This window comes from Theropithecus gelada, chromosome 14, assembly GCF_003255815.1.
Source record: "Theropithecus gelada isolate Dixy chromosome 14, Tgel_1.0, whole genome shotgun sequence".
In the NCBI taxonomy this organism is placed as follows: domain Eukaryota; kingdom Metazoa; phylum Chordata; class Mammalia; order Primates; family Cercopithecidae; genus Theropithecus; species Theropithecus gelada.
The window spans coordinates 69,050,962-69,069,488 of NC_037682.1; the positions used below are offsets into that span (position 1 = coordinate 69,050,962).

Genomic DNA, 18,527 nt, shown 5'->3' on the forward strand with positions numbered 1-18,527 from the left:
GCCCAGGAGCTGGCTCTGTGGGCTCCTCTCTCTCCCTTAGGCCTCCAAGGCAGGGAGAATGGGTGGGAGGGGGCAGGGCTGCTGGCCTCCCTGGGCAGAGGGGCAGCCAGAGAAGTTAAGTGGTTGGCCTGAGGTCACAAGCTGCCCCAGTACGGATGTGGGGGCAGAAGGTGAAATGGCTTCAGGTGCAGAGCAGGGGACAACTGCTGTCAGCTCCCTTGGCAGGTGGGGGGACAATGGCCCCCCTTCCTCCCTGCTGTCCATCCGTGCCCGTGCTCACTACCCGAACTCGCCTCTTTCCCTTCCTGTCTCTCCCTTCCCTATTTCCCTCCACGTGAGGCCCCAGTGAGGCCCCAGCTCAGCCACGGTGTGTGGGGAGACCCTGAGTGAGAGCGGTAGGGTCACACAGCCAAGGCGGTGGTACTGAAGTCAGAGGATCTGGGTCCCTGTCCAGACACCAGGTTTCCGGGGGAGCTTGGGCAGGTCACCTCACCTCACTGAGCCTCAGTTGTATTTTGTGAAAGCTGGCAGCTGTGTGCCCACTGGCACTGTTGGCAGGCAGTACACACGCACATCTGGCCAGGGAAAAGGGGCGTCTCTTGGGACCACCGGGTGTCTCGGCCCCTTCCACCTCACTCGTCTTCCCACTGGCGTGCTCGGCAGGCTCCTCAGCCTTCAGTTAATGGGTTCACTCCTTCCAGGAGGTGCAGCAGCGCTGCGTAGTTCCCATCACTGAGCCGAGAAAACGGCCCAGAGAGTTCACATGACCTGTCCCGCGTCACCCAGCAGTCGGGCGGTGCCGCTGGGGCTGGCACTCACTTGGTCTTGCTCTCAGATGTCGCTCCCACAGCCAGCCTACCTTGCCCTGGTTTCCGTCAGGGCTGGGCTGGAAATTGTGGCCTTTACCCCAAAAGGGTTGCACTGTTACCCTGGGCAGACCCCAGGAAGAGGACACCGGGTGCTGTGGGGCTGCACCGCAGCCCAGATGGAGTTTGAGGGATGGGGTGGGGGAGTCATAAATGGGGTGGTCACTCAGGCGCTTGGCTGTCTGAGCATCTCTCAGCGCACCTGATACGCAGGCCCTGCCAGCCACTGTTCCTTGCCCTGCCCTGCCCTGCCCTCTACCCACACCAGGGCCCCTGGGGAATGGAGGGAGGGTTAAGGAGCCATGGGCCTGCTCTCTACGGAATTGGAGGCATCTATTCCGAGGTGCTGTGAGGAAGGCAGCATGGTGCAGGGAGGACCGGAGAGAATGAATGAATGATGCCAAGAGGGGTACCTGGGGCAAGGTTTTCCCACACCAGACAGAAATGTGCCACTCTTTAGAGGAGGGGAGGGAAACCCGGAGGCACACGCTGCTTTCCTGTGGGAGGCACAGGAGCTGCCAGGGCTGGCCACTGGTCTGATTCTGTCTGAGGAGGTATACGGAAGGCTGGTCAAAGGAATGCAGCGAGGTGGGTGCGGTCTGGGCCAGGCCTGAGCTCTGAGTGGCCTGCGGGCCTGGTACCGCCTCTGAGCTTCAGAAACGAGAGAATCCAGTCTGTGAAGGCAGGCTGGTCGGTGCCTGTCCCGCTCTGCCGTATGCCAGCTGTGTGACCTTTGATAGGCTCCACGCCTCTCTGAGCCTTCCTTGCCTGTACCATGGGGCTGATGATGTCCACTTCACAGGGCACAGCAGGGACCCAGGGACTCCACGAGTGACGGTCTTCTTGCCCTCCTGTCCAGGTGTTCCCCCTTCCCTCCCTGAGGCAGCAACCACCATGTTCTCGTGCGTGAAGCCCTATGAGGACCAGAACTACTCGGCCCTGAGGCGGGACTGCCTGCGCAGGAAGGTGCTCTTCGAGGACCCCCTCTTCCCTGCCACTGACGACTCGCTCTACTATAAGGGCACGCCAGGGCCCACTGTCAGGTGGAAGCGGCCCAAGGTCAGTGTCTGGTCCCAGCTGGAGCTGGGTGAGCAGGCCTAGGCCCACCCACACGGCTGGGTCTGCAGGGACATTGGAGTGGCGGGAGGAGGCATCCTTAGCCCCAGGCTGCTGAGAAAGTGAGGGTGCTGAAATGGTGAGATTTGATCTGGATGGGGAGCTCAGAGAATGGGCTGTAATCCTGTGCCCACCACTGGACTGGTTGAGGCCCAACCAGGCCTTCATCCCTCTCAGGGCCTCCACTTCCTCACAGGAAAAACGGGGCAGTAACCTCAGCCCCACTGAGGGTCATTTTTGGAATAAGAATGGGGTGATGTGGATATGACCGTTTTTAGTAAAATGTAGACTAACATCCAAATGTAAGGAATTTGCTTTCCTGATTGTTATCATCATGATTTTGATATAGTCATTTGTGGTAGAAATGAAAAGTATTTATTATGATGATTAATCAATAATAATAATAATAGTAAAAAAAAAATAGTAGTACCTACCTCATAGGGTGGTTGTGAGAATTAAAAGAGGTAATGCATGCCAGATTCCACACACAGCCTGGCAGCCAGTATGGGACCATGGCTATTGATAATGATGAACGGGTGGCATCTCTCCGACCGCTTCTCTTGGTCCCTGAGGCTAGAGTGTGTTACACAGAAATGTTTGGCCTTGTGGTGTGATTTCATCCCCATGAACCCCGATTCCTGGATGTGAGGGTGGGCTGGGGAGGGGTTCGCTGCTTGTCTGTGGGTCCTGCAGAGTGGGGTCCCTGGTGGCCTGGGTGGAGGGGAAGCGGCTGGAGGTTACTGCACAGGCCCCTCCTTGGCCTCCAGGGCTGTGCTGGTGACACTGTGAGGGCCATCCCCTCACAGTGCAGGAGACCGTGCTGTCTCAAGGATGCTCAGGGCCGGAGGAGGCTGTGACTCCCGCAGCCCAGTAATCAGAGGCAGCGTCTTGGAGGTGAAGGGTGATGAGGCTTTTGCCCGAAGGGCCGGGTGGGAAAAGGCAGAGGGAATAGAAACTCACAGGTCGGAGCCCCTCAGGCTCCTGTGGGCCTGCGGAGGGCCGTGCCCGGGATGACAGATCTGGGGCCAAGATGCTCAACCTTACTCTGTGGGTAGGGAGGTCCCTCTGAGGCAAAGGCTTTCAGCAGCCTGTGATAGGGTCAGATTTGCATTTTCCAAAGTTCCCTGTGATCCCCTGGGCTTTTTGGGAAAATGAAATGTAGTTTTCTAGTTTCCCTCCCAGGCTATGATCTCGAGTCCCTTCTGACTGAAAATACCCTGTAGATGTCCTTGGACTGGGACTCTTGAGAGGCAGAGAAACTGAGGCCAAGAGAGGAAGGTGCATGTCCTAGATCGCCCATGAGCTGCTAGCAAGGGTAGGTGAGGACCCAGGAGCCTTGCCTCCCTGCATCCCACCTTCCTGACACCAGATAAAGGGCCCCTGGTGCCCTTGACCTCAGTCCCAAGAGCTGTAACAGACCCTCTGGCCCTGTACTGACTCTCTGGAAGGCCCAGGAGCCTCCTGGCCTGGCCACAAGAGTTCTGCCTCTTGGGCCCCCTCTCCCACGCCTTCCTCTCTTCCTTTGTCAAGTAGGTGGAGAGGGAGCTGGCCTCAAAGGGCCTTTGTGAGGCCTTGGCTGTGGCGGGGAGGGCTGGGCACTCGAGGTCTTCACCCTCCTCCCACTCCATCGCCTGGCTGCCCCCATCCTGACTCCCTCCTGCCCTCTGGCCATTGCCCAGATGGACTGGAAAGAGGCTGGTGAGGCCTGGCGGGAGCAGGCTGGGCCTGCCTCGGTGAAAGGAGGAGACGCCAGGTTGGCCCACTTGGTACTCTCCCGCTGCGTGAACCAGGGGAGTCAGCTGCCCTTTCTGAGCCCCTTTCCTTGCGGGTTCAGGAGCCCTGCCACACCTCCTCCTCTTGTTGCCTTCCTTGCTGGCTCACTCGGTGTCTTGCCCTTTCCAGACACACAGAGCTGCCCTTTCCAGACACGCAGAGCTGCCCTGTCCTGGATGTGGGGGCAGGTGGCAGAGAACATATGGTGGCTGGTGTTCAGAGAGCTGTGTGAGTGGAGCCCATGGGACAGCATCGATAGGGACTCAGACCAGGCTGGGGTGGATGGTCCATGGCACTGCCTGGATTTCCTAAACCGTGTGTGTAGGCACTACCTACTGGCTGGCAACAGGCCTGCGGGACAGGCAGCCCCTGCCCCACTAATGGGATGGGAGGTTTGTGGAGCAGGAAGTCAAGCAGTCTTGGCTCAGCAGTGAGGCAGGCCCAGCCCAGTGGGTTATTAGTAACACCCAGCTGCTTGCCAGTGAGAGGGAACTTTGGCCTCAGGCAGCCTTGTTTTGATGAAGTCTTACCTGTGACCGCTTGTTTACAAATGGGAAGCGGTGCTGCATGCATGCCCGTCCATCCCCTCCAGCTTCTTCTCTGAGTTGGTCCTTTTTTTTCTAGACGGAGCCTCGCTCTGTCGCCCAGGCTGGAGTGCAGTGGCGTGATCTCGTCTCACTGCAAGCTCTGCCTCCCGGGTTCATGCCATTCTCCTGCCTCAGCCTCCCGAGTAGCTGGGACTACAGGTGCCCGCCACTATGCCCGGCTAATTTTTTGTATTTTTATTAGAGACGGGGTTTCACCATGTTAGCCAGGATGGTCTCGATCTCCTGACCTTTTGATCCATCCGCCTTGGCCTCCCAAAGTGCTGGGATTACAGGCGTGAGCCACTGTGCCCGGCTGAGTTGGTCCTTATAGTGGCTGCTCTGTTCTTGGAGGATCTCCTCAACCAGGCTCCCAGCCTCCCTGCCTCTCAGATGGAATGCCGAGGCTAGAATTTGAGCCAGAATGAACTTGACTTCAGCTTTGGCCCTACCTCACTAGAAGTGTGACCTTGAACAAGTCACTCCTACTTGGGCCTCAGTTTCCTCATCTGTAATTGGGGAAGGATAATTCTTACTGGTCATAGTTTCTGGAAACTGAAATGACTTGAGGTATTTGTGGTGTCATACACATGGGAGACAGGTGACAAACTGGTTCCCCTCTCTTGCTCGTCTTCTCCTTGGCAACCCTGTGTTGGAGACCTAGAACCACCCTGGCTGGGACATCCCATCTCCTATTGACTCTGCAGGTGGGACCAGGCCTTGTCCTCTTGGGTGCTGACCTGGGCACTTGCCTTGAACCCACACCCTTTGCCCACAGGCTCGCTATGTTTTTGTTCTTTCCAGTACAGTGGTCATTCACCGGCCCCTCACAGGCCTGCCTGAGAAGATACATGGAGAATGGGGACTGTCCCCAGGCCTGGGAGCTCAGGGTGTCCTTTCTCCTCGCTCAGGGCTAGGGCCCTGGTAGGCGGCCTCCTGTCACCACTGTGGGGGCAGCGTCCCCTCATCCAGTGCGCTGTCTCTCCCACATCTGGGTATGAGCCTGGAGGGCCTTTGGTGGAATGCAGAGGGGACAAGGGGTGGGGGTCCAATGAACAGACGCCAGTTTGGAACCTCCAGAATTCCCCCGGGGCAGTCTCGGGGGCCCCAGCCCCAGCCCAGTCCCTGGGACTCTTATCCATCAAGCCATTTCCTGGAGATGGCCCTACTCCTGGGCTCCCTGAACACAAGGCCTTTTCATGCCACAGAACAGGCAGTTTGCAGCAAGGCCTGGCAGCGTGGGGAGGCGGGGGCAACTGCCCAGGAATGACCCCCTTCTGGGCATGTGCTCAGAGATGGGGTTCAGTGGGGTCAGGGAGAGCTTTCAGAGGCCTTGAAGGGTGGGGACTGCCATGGAGGAGAAGGAGATAGGGCTGGGGGAGGGCAAGTCTTCTGCAGAGGGGATGGGCCGTAGGCTGCAGCTCCTTTTCCAGTTCCAGCTGGAAGTCCCGCGTCCTTCCCGGACCTGTTTCCCACTGTCTAGTTCATTCCTTCTGTGATCCTAGATTCCAGGAGGGAGGTGACTGGGGTGAAGCTGGATGGACAAAGAGTCGGGGAGGAGGACAGACATGGAGGGAGCCTCTGCAGGTACAGCTCAGGTGCCATGGATCCAGTCTGCTGCCTTGCCTTGCCTTGTACACCAGGACTAGAAACCAGAATTTCTTGTTGTGCCACGAAGGGAGAAGGGAGGTGGGCTGGGCTGTGGCCTGTCAGGTGAAGCTGGTCTAACTGGCTGGGAGGGGCTGAGCAGGGGAGCGGTGACTGCAGGTGCAGAAGGCTGTCCTAGAGCTGTGTTGACTGGAGAAATGGTCAGCCTCCAGCCCTCAGGGGCAGCCCCGTACAGCCCAATCCTGTGCACCACTTTGTCCCCCCTCCCTCCCAGGGACCTGTCCGCAGCCCCAGGGGAACCTGCCAAGCTTTGCTAAACCTGGAAGTTGGCAAAATCAGGCCTGGGCCCTGCTTAGGAGCTCACAGGCTGGTGGTGGGGACCCTAAGGAAACCCAGCGAGTATGCACAGGGATGGAAGGGAGCACAGGTGGTTGGGCACCTGAGGACCGTTTTGGAGGCAGCATCTGCCTCAGGACACTTCGGGTCTCCATTTCCCTCCTGAACCTTCCTGCTTACCAGCACTCTCCATGCCTGCTCTGCCGGCATCACTGCCTCCAGGCAGCTTCCTCTGATTTATCTCTGGCTCCTGTTGTCACAGCCCTGCTCACATGGAGGTTCAGGGCTTGGCTTCTTCTCAAGGTCCCTGCCTGTGGGCAGAGACCTTCCCTCACTTACTCTATGACCTGTGTCCAGCCAGTGGCCCAGGAAAAGCGGAAGGACAAACACTGGACTTGAGAAGCCTGGCCCCATGGTGGCAGGGGTGAGGGCCTGGGCATCCCCAAACCCTTGGTCTCATTGCTGTCTAGTGAGATACTCCCTAATCTGGGTTAGGACAGGTGCAGGGAGACAGGTGAAGGAAGGATGGCTTTGTCACCCTTAAAACCTAGCCCACCTGAGACCAGCCTGGACAACATGGTGAAACCCTGCCTCTACTAAAAATAGAAAAATTAGCTGGGTGTGGTGGCAGGCGCCTATAGCCCCAGCTACTCTAGAGGCTGAGGCAGGAGAATTGTTTGAACCCAGGAGGCGGAGGTTGCAGTGAGCCAAGATCGCGCCACTGCACTCCAGCCTGGGCGACAGGGCGAGACTCCATCTAAAAAACAAACAAACAAACAAACCTAGTCCACCTGGAGACTGCAGCCAGACCGCCTGAATTTGAATCTCAGTTCACCTCTTCTTGTGTGGCCCTGAGCAAGTGACTTAATCTTTCTGTGCCTTGGTTTCCTCATCCGTAAAAAGGGGATGCCAACTGTGCCAACTCACAGGGTTGTTTTGCACAGTGCCTGCCACATAGCAGGTGCCCAGTCATCATGAGATATTTCTACTATTGTTCCTTTACAGGTGCCCCAAGGTGGCCCCTGGATTCCAGAGCAGACTCCAGGTGCCACCAACCTCAGGTGGCTTCTGTTGGTGAGAGCTGGTGACCCTGAGCCTCTCCTGGCAGTGGGAACATGCCTGGCTGCCTTCTGCTCTGTCTGCTCCTTCCCAGGCTGCAAAATTGCCCCCAGGTCCCTGCTCTTCCACAGCAAGTCAGGGTGATGGAATCTGGGAATCGCGACTCCCGAGCTCCGTCTGTCTCTCAAGGACTGGAGAAGTGTCTGGGGCCAGAGCCCTGTTCTGGGGCCCAGATCTGGTTGGATCTGCACCTCAGGTCTGCCCCAGCTGTGGTGCTCAGTGTGGGGAGACCGTGGTTGGGAGCCCAGCAGACCTAGGGCGTCCCATCGGATTGGCCCACTTACTTGCCTTGTTATCTTGGACATCACTGCCCTGTCCTGGGCTCACCCTCCTCCTCTGTGGGATGGGGCAGTTGTGTGTCTGTCTTAGGACACTGGCTGGGAGGATCTGAAGTGGAGGGACACCTGAGTCACTTCCTGCCATAGACCCTGGTGATGGCAGGTGGTAGCTGTTTCTCTTCCCAGGGATGTGGCTGGGGTCCTCCGTATATGGAAGCCCCTCTCCCTTCCCCGTCTTGCCTGCCCTCCTGGCCTCAGGGAACAGAAGCTAAGTCATAGCTCCCTCTGGCTCAGAGGATGGGCTGGTTGTGGGGTGTGGGCCAGGGCTGGGAGGGAAGATAAGAGGGCAGCGGGGAGGGGAGGCAAGTCCCTTCTTCCTGCCTGTGCTTCCTGAGGGGGTGCCCTTGGGAATGGATGAGAGCAGGTGGCCTCACTGGGTTTCCTAGACCTGTGCTCTGCAGAAGCCACCGTGCAGGTTGGCCCTGGGGCACCCTGTGGTGCCAACTGGAAGGAGGGGCCAGGTCTCAGGAGCTGCTCATGCCCTTGGGGGCATTCTAGCCTTTTCTCTGACCCTCTAAAACTCTGGTTATTCTGGGCAGAGGTGACAGGCAGGGTCCCCATCTTGGTGGGAACTAGGGGCCCTCTGCCCCATTTTCCCTTGCCACTGCTCTGCTCCGCGATCTGTAGAGTCCCTACACAGCCCTGCAGGGATGGTCATTTATCTCGTCTGCATGGGTGAGGCCCAAAGTTGCACAGCCAGTAGACAGGGAGCAGACATTCAAATTCTGTCTTCCTGCCTCTTCCGCCCTCTGCTGGCCGCCTGTGGTAGGATCGCAGAAGCTCTTGGGATGGAACTAGTTCGGGAGTGCCTGTTGGAGTGGAGGCAGGCAGAGGGCTGCTGCCATCTGCCCGTGCTGTGTGGCCAGGGCATGGTATTCAACCTCCCTGGGCCTCAGTTTCCTTATCTGTAAAAGGGAACTATTGCCGACCTCTCAGTGCCATGGTGAGGATGGATTGTGGTGCTAGCAGGATGCCTGGTGCATGAAAGGCATGTCTCAGTGTTTGCCGGTCCCCACCCTCCACTATACCCACAACCCCTGGGGAGTAGTGGCTTCCTCAGCTCAGTGAGGCAATGGGAGAGGAGGAGGGGCCTGCTCTGTTCCCTGGGCCAGGGCTAGGGATCAGGCCAGGCCCCACCCCTAGCTCAGGCCTTGGGACGGGATGATTACAGCTGCGGGAACACAGGGTGAGCTGACCCTTCCTGGTTGCATCTCTTGGTGCTGGAGCCACCCATGGTGGTCTGGGCATAGCTTCCTAGCACGTGAACATTGAAGGAGACTTTCATTCGCTTTGGGTCAGGCCCTGGGCTTAGTACTTTACATACACTGATTTCTCCTCGCAAAGTAGAAATTATTGGCCATGCACGTTGGCTCAAGCCTGTCATCCCAGCACTTTGGGAGGCTGAGGTGGGAAGATTGCTTGAGCTCAGGAGTTTGAGACCAGCCTGGGCAACATAGTAAGACCTCATCTCTACAAAAAATTTAAGAGTCAGCTGAGTGTGGTGGTGTGGACCTACAGTCCCAGTTATTCATGAGGCTGAGGCCAGAGGATCGCTTGAGCCTAGGAGGTTGAGGCTGCAGTGAGCTGTGATTGTGACTGCGCTCCAGTTTGGGTGACAGATGAGACCATGTCTCAAAAAAAGAAAAAAAAAAAAAAACCCAAATCCAACAACATAAAGAAATCGTTGTTCCTACTTTATAAATCAGAAAGCTGAGGCACAGAGAGCTCGCCAGACTGCCGAGTGAGGAGCTGGAATTCAGTCTCCAGTCTGAAACCAAAGCCCATGCTTTTGCCTTTCACAGCACTGCCTCAGGGGGCTTTTAAGGAAAATACCCCCACCGCAGGAAGAGGTGGAAAACCCGAGCCAGAGCTCCTTGGGCAGCGTCAGGTGCAGAGGGCAGCTAGTACTGGAGGCCCCCTGGGGCAGGGTCAGGTGCAGAGGGCAACTGGTACTGGAGCCCCCCTGGGCTGCCTCTCTCTTAGCAGGCAGGGCAAGGGGCTTCCAGAAATTAGGAAGTGCTGGGCCTGAGAGCAGCCAATTGCTCATGGATCATTCCCTGGTCAGTGGCTGCCCTGGCCGGATTCCCTGGCTACGTCTCATGGAGCAGCCTCTTGGGCCATGCCCGCCAGTCTCTGTAGAAAATAAAAATGGAGGCTGGGTGCGGTGGCTTATGCTTGTAATCCCAGCACTTTGGGAGGCCAAGGTGGGCAGATCACCTTAGGTCAGGAGTTTGAGACCAGCCTGGCCAACATGGAGAAACCATGTCTCTACTAAAAATATAAAAATTAGCTGGGGATGGTGGTGGGCCCCTGTAATCCCAGCTACTTGGGAGGCTGAGGCAGGAGAATTGCTTGAACCCAGGAGGTGGAGGTTGCAGAGAGCCGAGATTGCGCCACTGTACTCAATGCACTCCAGACCCCAGCCTGGGCAAAAGTGCGAGACTGTGTCAGAAAAGAAAAGAAGAGGGGAGGGGAGGAGAGCGGAGGGGAGGGGAGGGGAGCGGACGAAGTTTTTACTCCACTTGAGTTTTTGTTCCACTTGAGCATTTGCTTGCTGTGTGCCTTTGACAAGTCACAGTCCCTCTCTGAACCTCCATTCCTCACCCATACAATGGAATGACAACTCCTCGCTCCTTGGGCGGCATGAGGATCAGATATGAGACTGTACGAGTCAAGTGCCTTGCGGGGCCTGGCCCACTGCTCCCCATTGGCCCCTCACTTTGTACTCCCCACATGGGATTTGGGTGTTTGCCCCATGCCTGTACTCCCACCCCACTTAATCCTGCTGGGCCCCTGTGGGCTGGCGGGGGTGGGCACTCAGGCTGCTGGTGCTGGAGACGGAAGGGAACAGAGCTTTTGCTGGTTAGGGAGGGGCGCAGCGGGCAGAAGGAAGGCAGTGCCCTGGGTCTGGCGCTCTGACGTCTTCCCACAGGTTCTTCATCAGCAAACCTTTAGCAGAGGAGCCCTCTCCAGCCAGGAAGGGGAGAGGGATCCCAGGCAGGACCACGGGGTGAGGGGCAAGCAGGGAGCAGATGGGCCACATGGGGCCCCGAGTCTGTGGTGGGAGGCAGGTGACTCTCCATGCTCACGGTCACACAGCAAGTCTGTCTGTCATGTCTGTGTCTGCCATGTCCTCTGCCATGGGGGGCATCCGCATGCTCCTCAGCCCCTCACGCTCTCTCCTCACCGTCTCTGCAGGACATTTGCGAGGACCCCCGCCTCTTTGTGGATGGCATCAGCTCCCACGACCTGCACCAGGGCCAGGTGGGCAACTGCTGGTTTGTGGCAGCCTGCTCGTCACTTGCCTCCCGGGAGTCGCTGTGGCAAAAGGTGAGGCCTGGGGCAGGGTGGGGCAGGGTGCTGGGGAGTGTGAACGCAGCCTGCGGCTCTCACTGCCAGACAGGCGGAACCTGAATGTGGCAGATGAGACTTTCAAAAGCCTGTGCCAGGGATGGGGTGGGGGACCCCAGTTCTGGCCGAGCGTCAGAATTGCCATCCCTTACCCTCCAGCTGGGCAGGCACTGGGAATCTGTGGGGCTCCCAAGGTCATTCTGATATGTTCTCCCCGTCCCCGCTGTTGGGGACACTTGGTGGATTAACACACACCTGTGAAATGTGGAAGCTGTGTGCATCACATTTAGTGTGCAGCGTACACCTCTGGTGGGGCTCAGGAGACCCCTGACGGACACAGACCTGCTGCGTGACTCGGCTGGTCGCTGTCCTCCTCTGGGCCTGACTTTTCCCAGTTGTTGAGCAAGGGTGGGTTGGCGATCCCCAGCTTCACGACTCCCGGTTCCAAGCTCTGGTGTTCTGGACTAGGGCCAAAGGGTTTGGGTTGGAAAGAATGGGCTCTGGTCCTGCAACCCAACCTCCTATCCCAGCACTTGGCAGAGGGGCCTTAGATTCAGTGCACAGGAGGCAGGGAGACCAGAGTGGAGGCAGACCCTGGCTTCCTGAAGAATTATTGTCAGGGACTGCAGGGAGACTCTGGTCATGGCCCCTTGCTCATCCCTGCCCTTCTGCCATCCCTTGGGAGGGGCTGGCAGTGGGGCTGAGGAGCACTGGACACCTGCATCTCCCAGGCTTGGCAGTGAGCCTCAGCGCTTGGTAGCTTTGGAGCTGGCCTCAGGTGACTCATCAGCAAAATCAGGACAATCGGAGTGGCTGTCTCTTGGGGAGTGGTGAGGGTGGGACCAGATGCTGCACTCAACGAGCCTTGTGTGGCATGGTGCTTGGCCAAAGGTGGCTGTGCCTACCAGCATTATGATAATTAATATCATAGAACATACAGGTAAGGTACTCCTGTGCAAGACTGAGATTTTCCTCATTCTCTGAGGTATCCGTTGGCCGTCAGAGGGAGCAGTGCCCTTGGGCGAGGCTGAGACTCTGATAGGTGTCTTGCTCTTGAGTCTGCAGAACGGGGGTGTAACCTTTCAAAGCCACTCCAGGGTGGGCATCCCTGAGGCCTAGCCCCAATGGTCCTGCAGGGTAGGAGCCCTGCCTGCTGTAGGGCCTCTGGGGCCTTGGCAGAGGCCACGGTTGCAGCATGTGGATGTGGGTATTCATGGGGCACCTGAGCCAGGAGGGCTTCCGAGAGCCACCCGTTGGCTCATTTTAGTTCTATGCCTGAAGGCCCACAGAGGGCTGGAGCCTGGTTCCGTGCTCTGGGTGTCGGGCTGGTCCTCACTCTCCAGCTTCCAGGCTCCCACCCCCTTCTCTGAGCCCAGAACAAGGTCCCCCTGCCTTAGAGCCCAGCCCGTGCTAGATGAGGGCTCAGTCAGGGGCTGAAGGGGCACATGGGCATCCTGTAGGGCTGTCCCCACCTCCCACCTTGCCCTGTAATTGCCTGTTTTATCTTTCACCTCCCCCATGAGGTGAGCTCCCCACAGGCAGAATTGGCCCAACGTATATGTCCCTGCTGAGGCCACCAGGGACGTGGAGTAGAGAAGGCTCAGGAGAGTTTTGGGAGCACAGCTCCTTTCCAAATTGTTGGACTCAGCTACCACCCAGCAGCCCCATGGTCGGCCTTGCTGTCCCAGACCTCCCAGGGCCTTGTGGCTCTGGGCCTCACTCCACTGGGTCCTCTCCTGGGGAGGCCATCCGTCTGGCCATTTGTAGGTGGAAGCCTGTGTGTTCTGCCCTGGGCTTGGCCCCAAGCGGTTCCTGGTGCAGCTCTGCCTCTTACCAGTGAAGAGCGGGCCCAGGACTGCGGGCAGGAGGCCCGTGTTTATCTGTGGGCCAAAGATTCCTATTGCAGGGGGTTGGGGCACCTGGCCTGGCTGGTCTGGGAGGCTGCCAGGGCCAAGAGGCTGATCTACAGCAGCTTGGGTCCCAGGGAGGCCAGGGCGGGTCTGGGCACTCCTGGCTAATTGCGCTTTGCCTCCTGTGCTGCTGTGGTGCTAGCCCATGGATCCCAGAAGGAGGCTCAGGGCCCTGCGGAGCTCATTACTGTACCTTCCCTCCCTCGTCCCTGCTGACTGGGCTCTGTTTGTTGTCACCCCTCACTTTCTGGGCCTGTTGCCCTGCAGGGCCTCCTTGTTTTCTCCATGGGAGGGCAGTGGGGGTGCTGCCCAGCCTGAGCTGCACCCCTGCCCTCCCCAACTCACACTTGGGAATTCTGAGCCTTAGACACGCTGAGCATCGCACCCTCGACACATATGCCCCCAACACACCCCCACACAGGAAGCCACCCTTACCCCTCACAGGACTGGAAGCCAGCCTGACCTGGATCTGATGCCGGCTGGGTCCGCTGCTAGCTGTTTTTGTCCTCAGTGTAAATTGACCTTTCCAGCGCCCAGGGTTGTGGAGGATTAAAGGGGCCAGAGGAAGGCAAACCCTTGCCTTTCACACTCTCTGCACTTGTTAAATTCCCTCCCCTGCCCCCTTCCAGATGCCCCACCTGCTTCTCTGTTCTGCCAGACATCTCTTAGCCTCGTGCCCTGATCCTACGGGTCCCTGATGGGGGCATTTTAGCTTCCCCGACTTGATGGTACATTCCCTGAGGGCAGGGCAGTGGACTTCAGGTGACCAGGTTTTAGGAACTTGAAATCAGGATGCAACAGTTTGGTTGAACATTTGCCATTGGTCCTGGCCTGGCCTAAGCCAAGGTCAGCTGTGAGCTCACCTCTCTGGAGCCTGGGGCAGCCCCGGGCACAGGGGCAGACCTGATGCCTGCTCTGAGCCACAGGGCCAGGCCTGGGCCCAGGGGGAGTCAGGCAGCTCCTGGCCAAAAAAAAAAAAAAAGCACGGAAGTGACCGGAGTCCCAGTCGAATGCCTGATTGTCTCTAGGAGAGAGTGCTGGGGTGAGCAACCCTGGGTGGGGCCTGGGAGAGGCCAGTGAGAGCATTTAAAAATGCCTCCCACTCTGTCCCTGACCCGGTTATATTAGCAGTTCCTGCTCTTTAGTTACCAAGCAGTTCCCTTAGCACACATGGATGGAGCACCAGCTGTGCCCTGAGAACCGTAGTAGGTCCTGGGGACGGAAGGCTTGAAAAAGTACAAGGATGTACAAAGTCACTTAAGGTTTTAATTTGTCAGACACAATCAGTGTTAAGGGTTTTCTGTGTTTCCTTCTAGTGTTTTTTCCACTTGGTGTTAAAGAGGATTTTGCTTGTTTTGGTTTTTTTTTTTTTTTTTTTTTTTTTTTTTTTTTTGAGACAGAGTCTCGCTCTGCCGCCCAGGCTGGAGTGCAGTGGTGCAATCACGGCTCACCGCGACCTCCGCCTCCCTGGTTCAAGCAATTCTCCTGCCTCAGCCTCCCGAGTAGCTGGGATTACAGGTGCACACCACCATACCCGGCTAATTTTTGTATTTTTAGTAGAGATGGGGTTTCACCATGTTTGCCAGGCTGGTCTCAAACTCTTGACCTCAGGTGATCCACCCGCCTCGGCCTCCCAAAGTGCTAGGATTACAGATGTGAGCTACTGTGCCCAGCCTTGTTTTGTTTTCTCGTATGCATTTTTGCAATTACATCTGCAAGTTTAGAGCTTGCTTTTCTCCTCTGTATTCATTGCTACATCCAGCCTTGGGTGGGTCCTCCCAAGGTGTCTGATGGCTGCCCAGAGGTCTGTGGACATCAGTGGCCCCAGCCCCCAGACGCAGCCTCCTGCATCCTGCCTGCTCCTTTGCCCACAAGCTTCAGTCCACCCCATCTGCCTGCTCCCCTCCCTTTTCCATCCCTTTCTCCCCAGGCCTTCCCTTGACTCCCACCGCTCCTCCCTCCTGCCCAATCTGTAAGACTCAAGCTCCCGTCACAACCGTCCTCCACCTTCAGCCTCCTGAAGCTCAGTGCCACTCTACTCAGGCCCTCCCCAGGGGTCTTGTGCCCCTAAATCCTCATCAGTAGAAGCTGATCACACCCCCCTTACCCCATCCCTCAGGATCCAGAAATAGGGGATCCTCCTTCCCCAGTGCTACTTCTGGACCATGGCGTCCCCATACAAGCACTTGGCTTCTTCACTGGGCTCCCAACCTCAGCCCACTGTGTTGCTGTCCCCATCAGCCAGCTGCCCTGGCCAGTCACCTGGGCACAAAGGGCTTGGCTCCTCCCATTTCCCAGCCCATTCTACCCCGAGATCCTGTTGTGTCCCAGGCTTTACTGTGTCCGCCCTCTCGCTTTGCCCTTTTACCCTTGTCTTAGTTCTTCATCTCCTCTCCATCAGCCTTCACCTTCAGCCACCACGGTCACTTGCTGCCATGCCACAGCCTGGGCCCAGGACTGCTCTCCCTGGAGGTCTTCAGCCAAAGGCCCAGTCTCTCTGACCTCACCTTTCAGCCATCTTGCTCACTTCCAGCCCTGACACTCACCTGCCGCTACTCTTCATTTTGGCCCTGGCCAGTACCTGTGTACTGTCTCCCCACCTGTCCACCTTCCTCTTGGCCTTGGGCTTGGGCCCCATGGTCCATCACATCACCTGTCCCTTGTCAGTGTCATCCATTCATCCGTTCATTCATTCATTTCGTTCATCTGTTCATTCATTCATTCATGCGTTCATTCATGTGTTCATTCATTCGTTCATTCATCTGTTCATTCATTCATCCGTTAATCCATTCATTCGTTCATTCATCATTCATGTAGTCATTCATCTGTTCATTCATTCATTCGTTCATTCATCCGTTCATTCATTCATCCATCCGTTCATCTGTTCATTCATTTGTTCTTCATTCATTCATCCATTCATTCATTCATTCTTTCATTCGTTCTTTTGTTTATCCATTCATTCATTCGTTCTTTCGTTCATTTATTCATTCATTTGTTCATTCATCCGTTCATTCAACAAGCATTTCTGAGGCCTTCTGTATGGCAGGCCCTGTTCTTGGTGCTGGCCTAGAGTGATGACAAGACACACTTCCTACCCTCTCGGGACAGGTGTGTCACAAGCAAAAACTGAGCAATTCAACAAATAAAAAGCAGAATGTGGTGCTGGAAAGGATAGAAACAGCTCCCCCATATGGAGGAAAGGCACGCCTCCCATGGTAGTTCCTTAGCCAAGTTGTTCCCCTCTCCCCTGCCCCTCCAGCTACAAAGCAAAAGGTTCTGTGAGGATCAGGCAGTTGGACTTCTAGCTGTATGGTTCTCTCAAATACCCTTGGGGGAATTGCTGCCAATGACCTGCAGAGCTGACCCAGGGCTTGCAGTGTGGTTTTAACAGGACCAGGTGTTCTGTCTGCCTTGGTGCCCCTCTGCTGTTCAGGTAGCCCAGGATCCCACTGATTGATTAGCCACCGTCTCACAATTGAGTGTGCTTGTGGTCTAGACCCTTCAGATTGTTTTCCGTTGTTACACCTTGGCCTTGACTCTGTCCTCTTTTCTGTGTGTGGCATGTTGTGCCGACGGCCACTCTCCAACTCCCATCCCCACCCTCTCCGCAACTGCAGCTCCACTCACACATTCCAGTTCTTTCTTTTCCCCAGTATAAAGGCTGAGCTCCTGGTTCTGCCCTGGGCCCTGGGGATATAAACATTTGCCAGATTCTTCCTCTGCCGCAAGTCTCCTTCGGGAAACTGAGGATTAATTCAGGTGGAGTAAGTGGTGGGATTTGGGTAGAAGTGAAGCCTGGTCCTGTGGTGGCCATGGTGCAGGGCTGTGGCACAGCCAGCCGCCAGTGTCACCTGGGTCAGTAATGCTCAAGGCGCAGTCCCTGGCCCAGCAGCATGTCGCCTGGGAGGTGGTTAGGAATGCAGATTCTCAGGCCCACAGAGCCCTGATAAACCAGGAGTTCTGGGAGGGGGTGCAGCAATCTGTGTGTTAAGTCCTGAGGGTGAGTCTGATGCTCACTCAAGTCTCGAGAACTACGGGTCTGGGTGAGATGTGGTAGCTGGGCTGAGATCCTGGCAGTGGGACTGGAGGGGAAGGGTCCCAGGGTGTTTGGGAAGCAGAATCGACAGACTTTGGTGATTGGGTGTAGAGGAGTGAGGGGGAGGCGGGTGTCAGGGGTGACTCCAAGGTTTGGCTTAGGTGACTACAGATCTCCAATCACTGAGCTCTCTCTGGTCCTGGCCTCTCCACCTGGTCCTGCGGGTCTTTCATCCTCTCCTGTGTACCTCCAGTGAGGATTGCTCCCCACCGCCCTCCCCATCACTGACTTACGAAGTGCTCGCATCTTCACAAACAAGCCAGCGCCCAGCCCGGCCCTAGTAGTCAGGGCTGTTGCCACAGCAATTGACATCAGCGACCTGGTCCCCAAGGAGCCTGCCACCCTCCGCCTGCCTGCAGGGCCTGCATTATCGCTTCTGTGGGGACTGGAGTGGAGGCAGATGGGGACTCCCACCCCTCACACACACCCCATTTTGAGAACTGGGTGGGGCTGGGAAGGGCCAGTGACAAAGGGAGGGGAAGAGGGAAGGGCAGAAGGTAGGCGGGGCACCCCTTTGGTGGCCTCTTCTCTCCACGGCTCCAGGCTCCAGCCCACTTGGGTCCTTGGTATTGGTGGCAGCAGCACTTGGGCCATGGCGGAGGACAGGCCGCAGCAGCCACAACTGGACATGCCACTGGTCCTGGACCATGACCTGACCAGGCAGATGCGGCTACGCGTGGAGAGCCTGAAGCAGCGTGGGGAGAAGCGCCAGGACGGGGAGAAGCTGCTGCGGCCAGTGGAGTCCGTGTACCGCCTCGACTTCACCCAGCAGCAGCGGCTACAATTTGAGCGCTGGCATGTCGTGCTGGACAAACCAGGCAAGGTCACCATCACAGGCACCTCGCAGAATTGGACGCCTGACCTCACCAACCTCATGACGCGCCAGCTGCTGGACCCCACTGCCATCTTCTGGCGCAAGGAGGACTCGGATGCCATGGATTGGAACGAGGCCGACGCCCTGGAGTTTGGGGAGCGCCTGTCGGACCTGGCCAAGATCCGCAAGGTTATGTACTTCCTCATCACCTTTGGCGAGGGTATGGAACCCACTAACCTCAAGGCCTCCGTGGTTTTTAACCAGCTCTGATGGCATCTGTGCCTGCTGCCCTCCTCTCGCCCACCTGTGCTCTCCCCTGCCCCTGCCATCTTCACCCCTATACTTTTGGGGCCATTCTTCTCACTGTTCAGCCTGTCTTGGGCTTGCCCAGAAGCCCCCTGAGTCCCACGCCCTTCCTCCTCTGCTTCTCCCTGGTGCCAGCACTCCGGCTCACAGGAGGAAGATTCCAAGGCTCCATAGCCTACAAGCTGGACTGGCCGCCGCATTGCTCTAGACAATAGAGGCCTACTCGGGGCCAGTGTACATGGACAGGGAGGCCGGGGCCATCTGCCTTCTCTCTGCTTCATTGTGGGAGAGAGAGACTGAGAAAGACCAA

General features: G+C 57.1%; 2 protein-coding genes across 4 annotated transcripts in view; both read left to right on the forward strand.

The window, feature by feature from the left end:
- CAPN5 (calpain 5) overlaps positions 1–18,527 on the forward strand; it is a 57,677-nt gene that overhangs the window by 15,937 nt on the left and 23,213 nt on the right. For all 3 annotated transcript variants that reach the window (XM_025357777.1, XM_025357778.1, XM_025357776.1), the window contains 2 exons: positions 1,726–1,925; positions 10,939–11,070. In XM_025357777.1, coding sequence (XP_025213562.1) covers positions 1,761–1,925; positions 10,939–11,070 — 297 coding nt within the window. In that variant the 5' untranslated portion in view covers positions 1,726–1,760. The remainder of the gene's footprint in view (positions 1–1,725; positions 1,926–10,938; positions 11,071–18,527) is intronic.
- On the forward strand, positions 17,690–18,239 carry OMP (olfactory marker protein). The gene has a single exon (XM_025357779.1). It carries the CDS (start codon positions 17,690–17,692, stop codon positions 18,179–18,181), a length of 492 nt encoding a protein of 163 aa, XP_025213564.1. The 3' UTR covers positions 18,182–18,239.

What these genes read in the sequence shown, in the direction of transcription:
- OMP (XM_025357779.1), top strand. Translation starts at nt 17,690, where the DNA reads ATGGCGGAGGACAGGCCGCAGCAGCCACAACTGGACATGCCACTGGTC.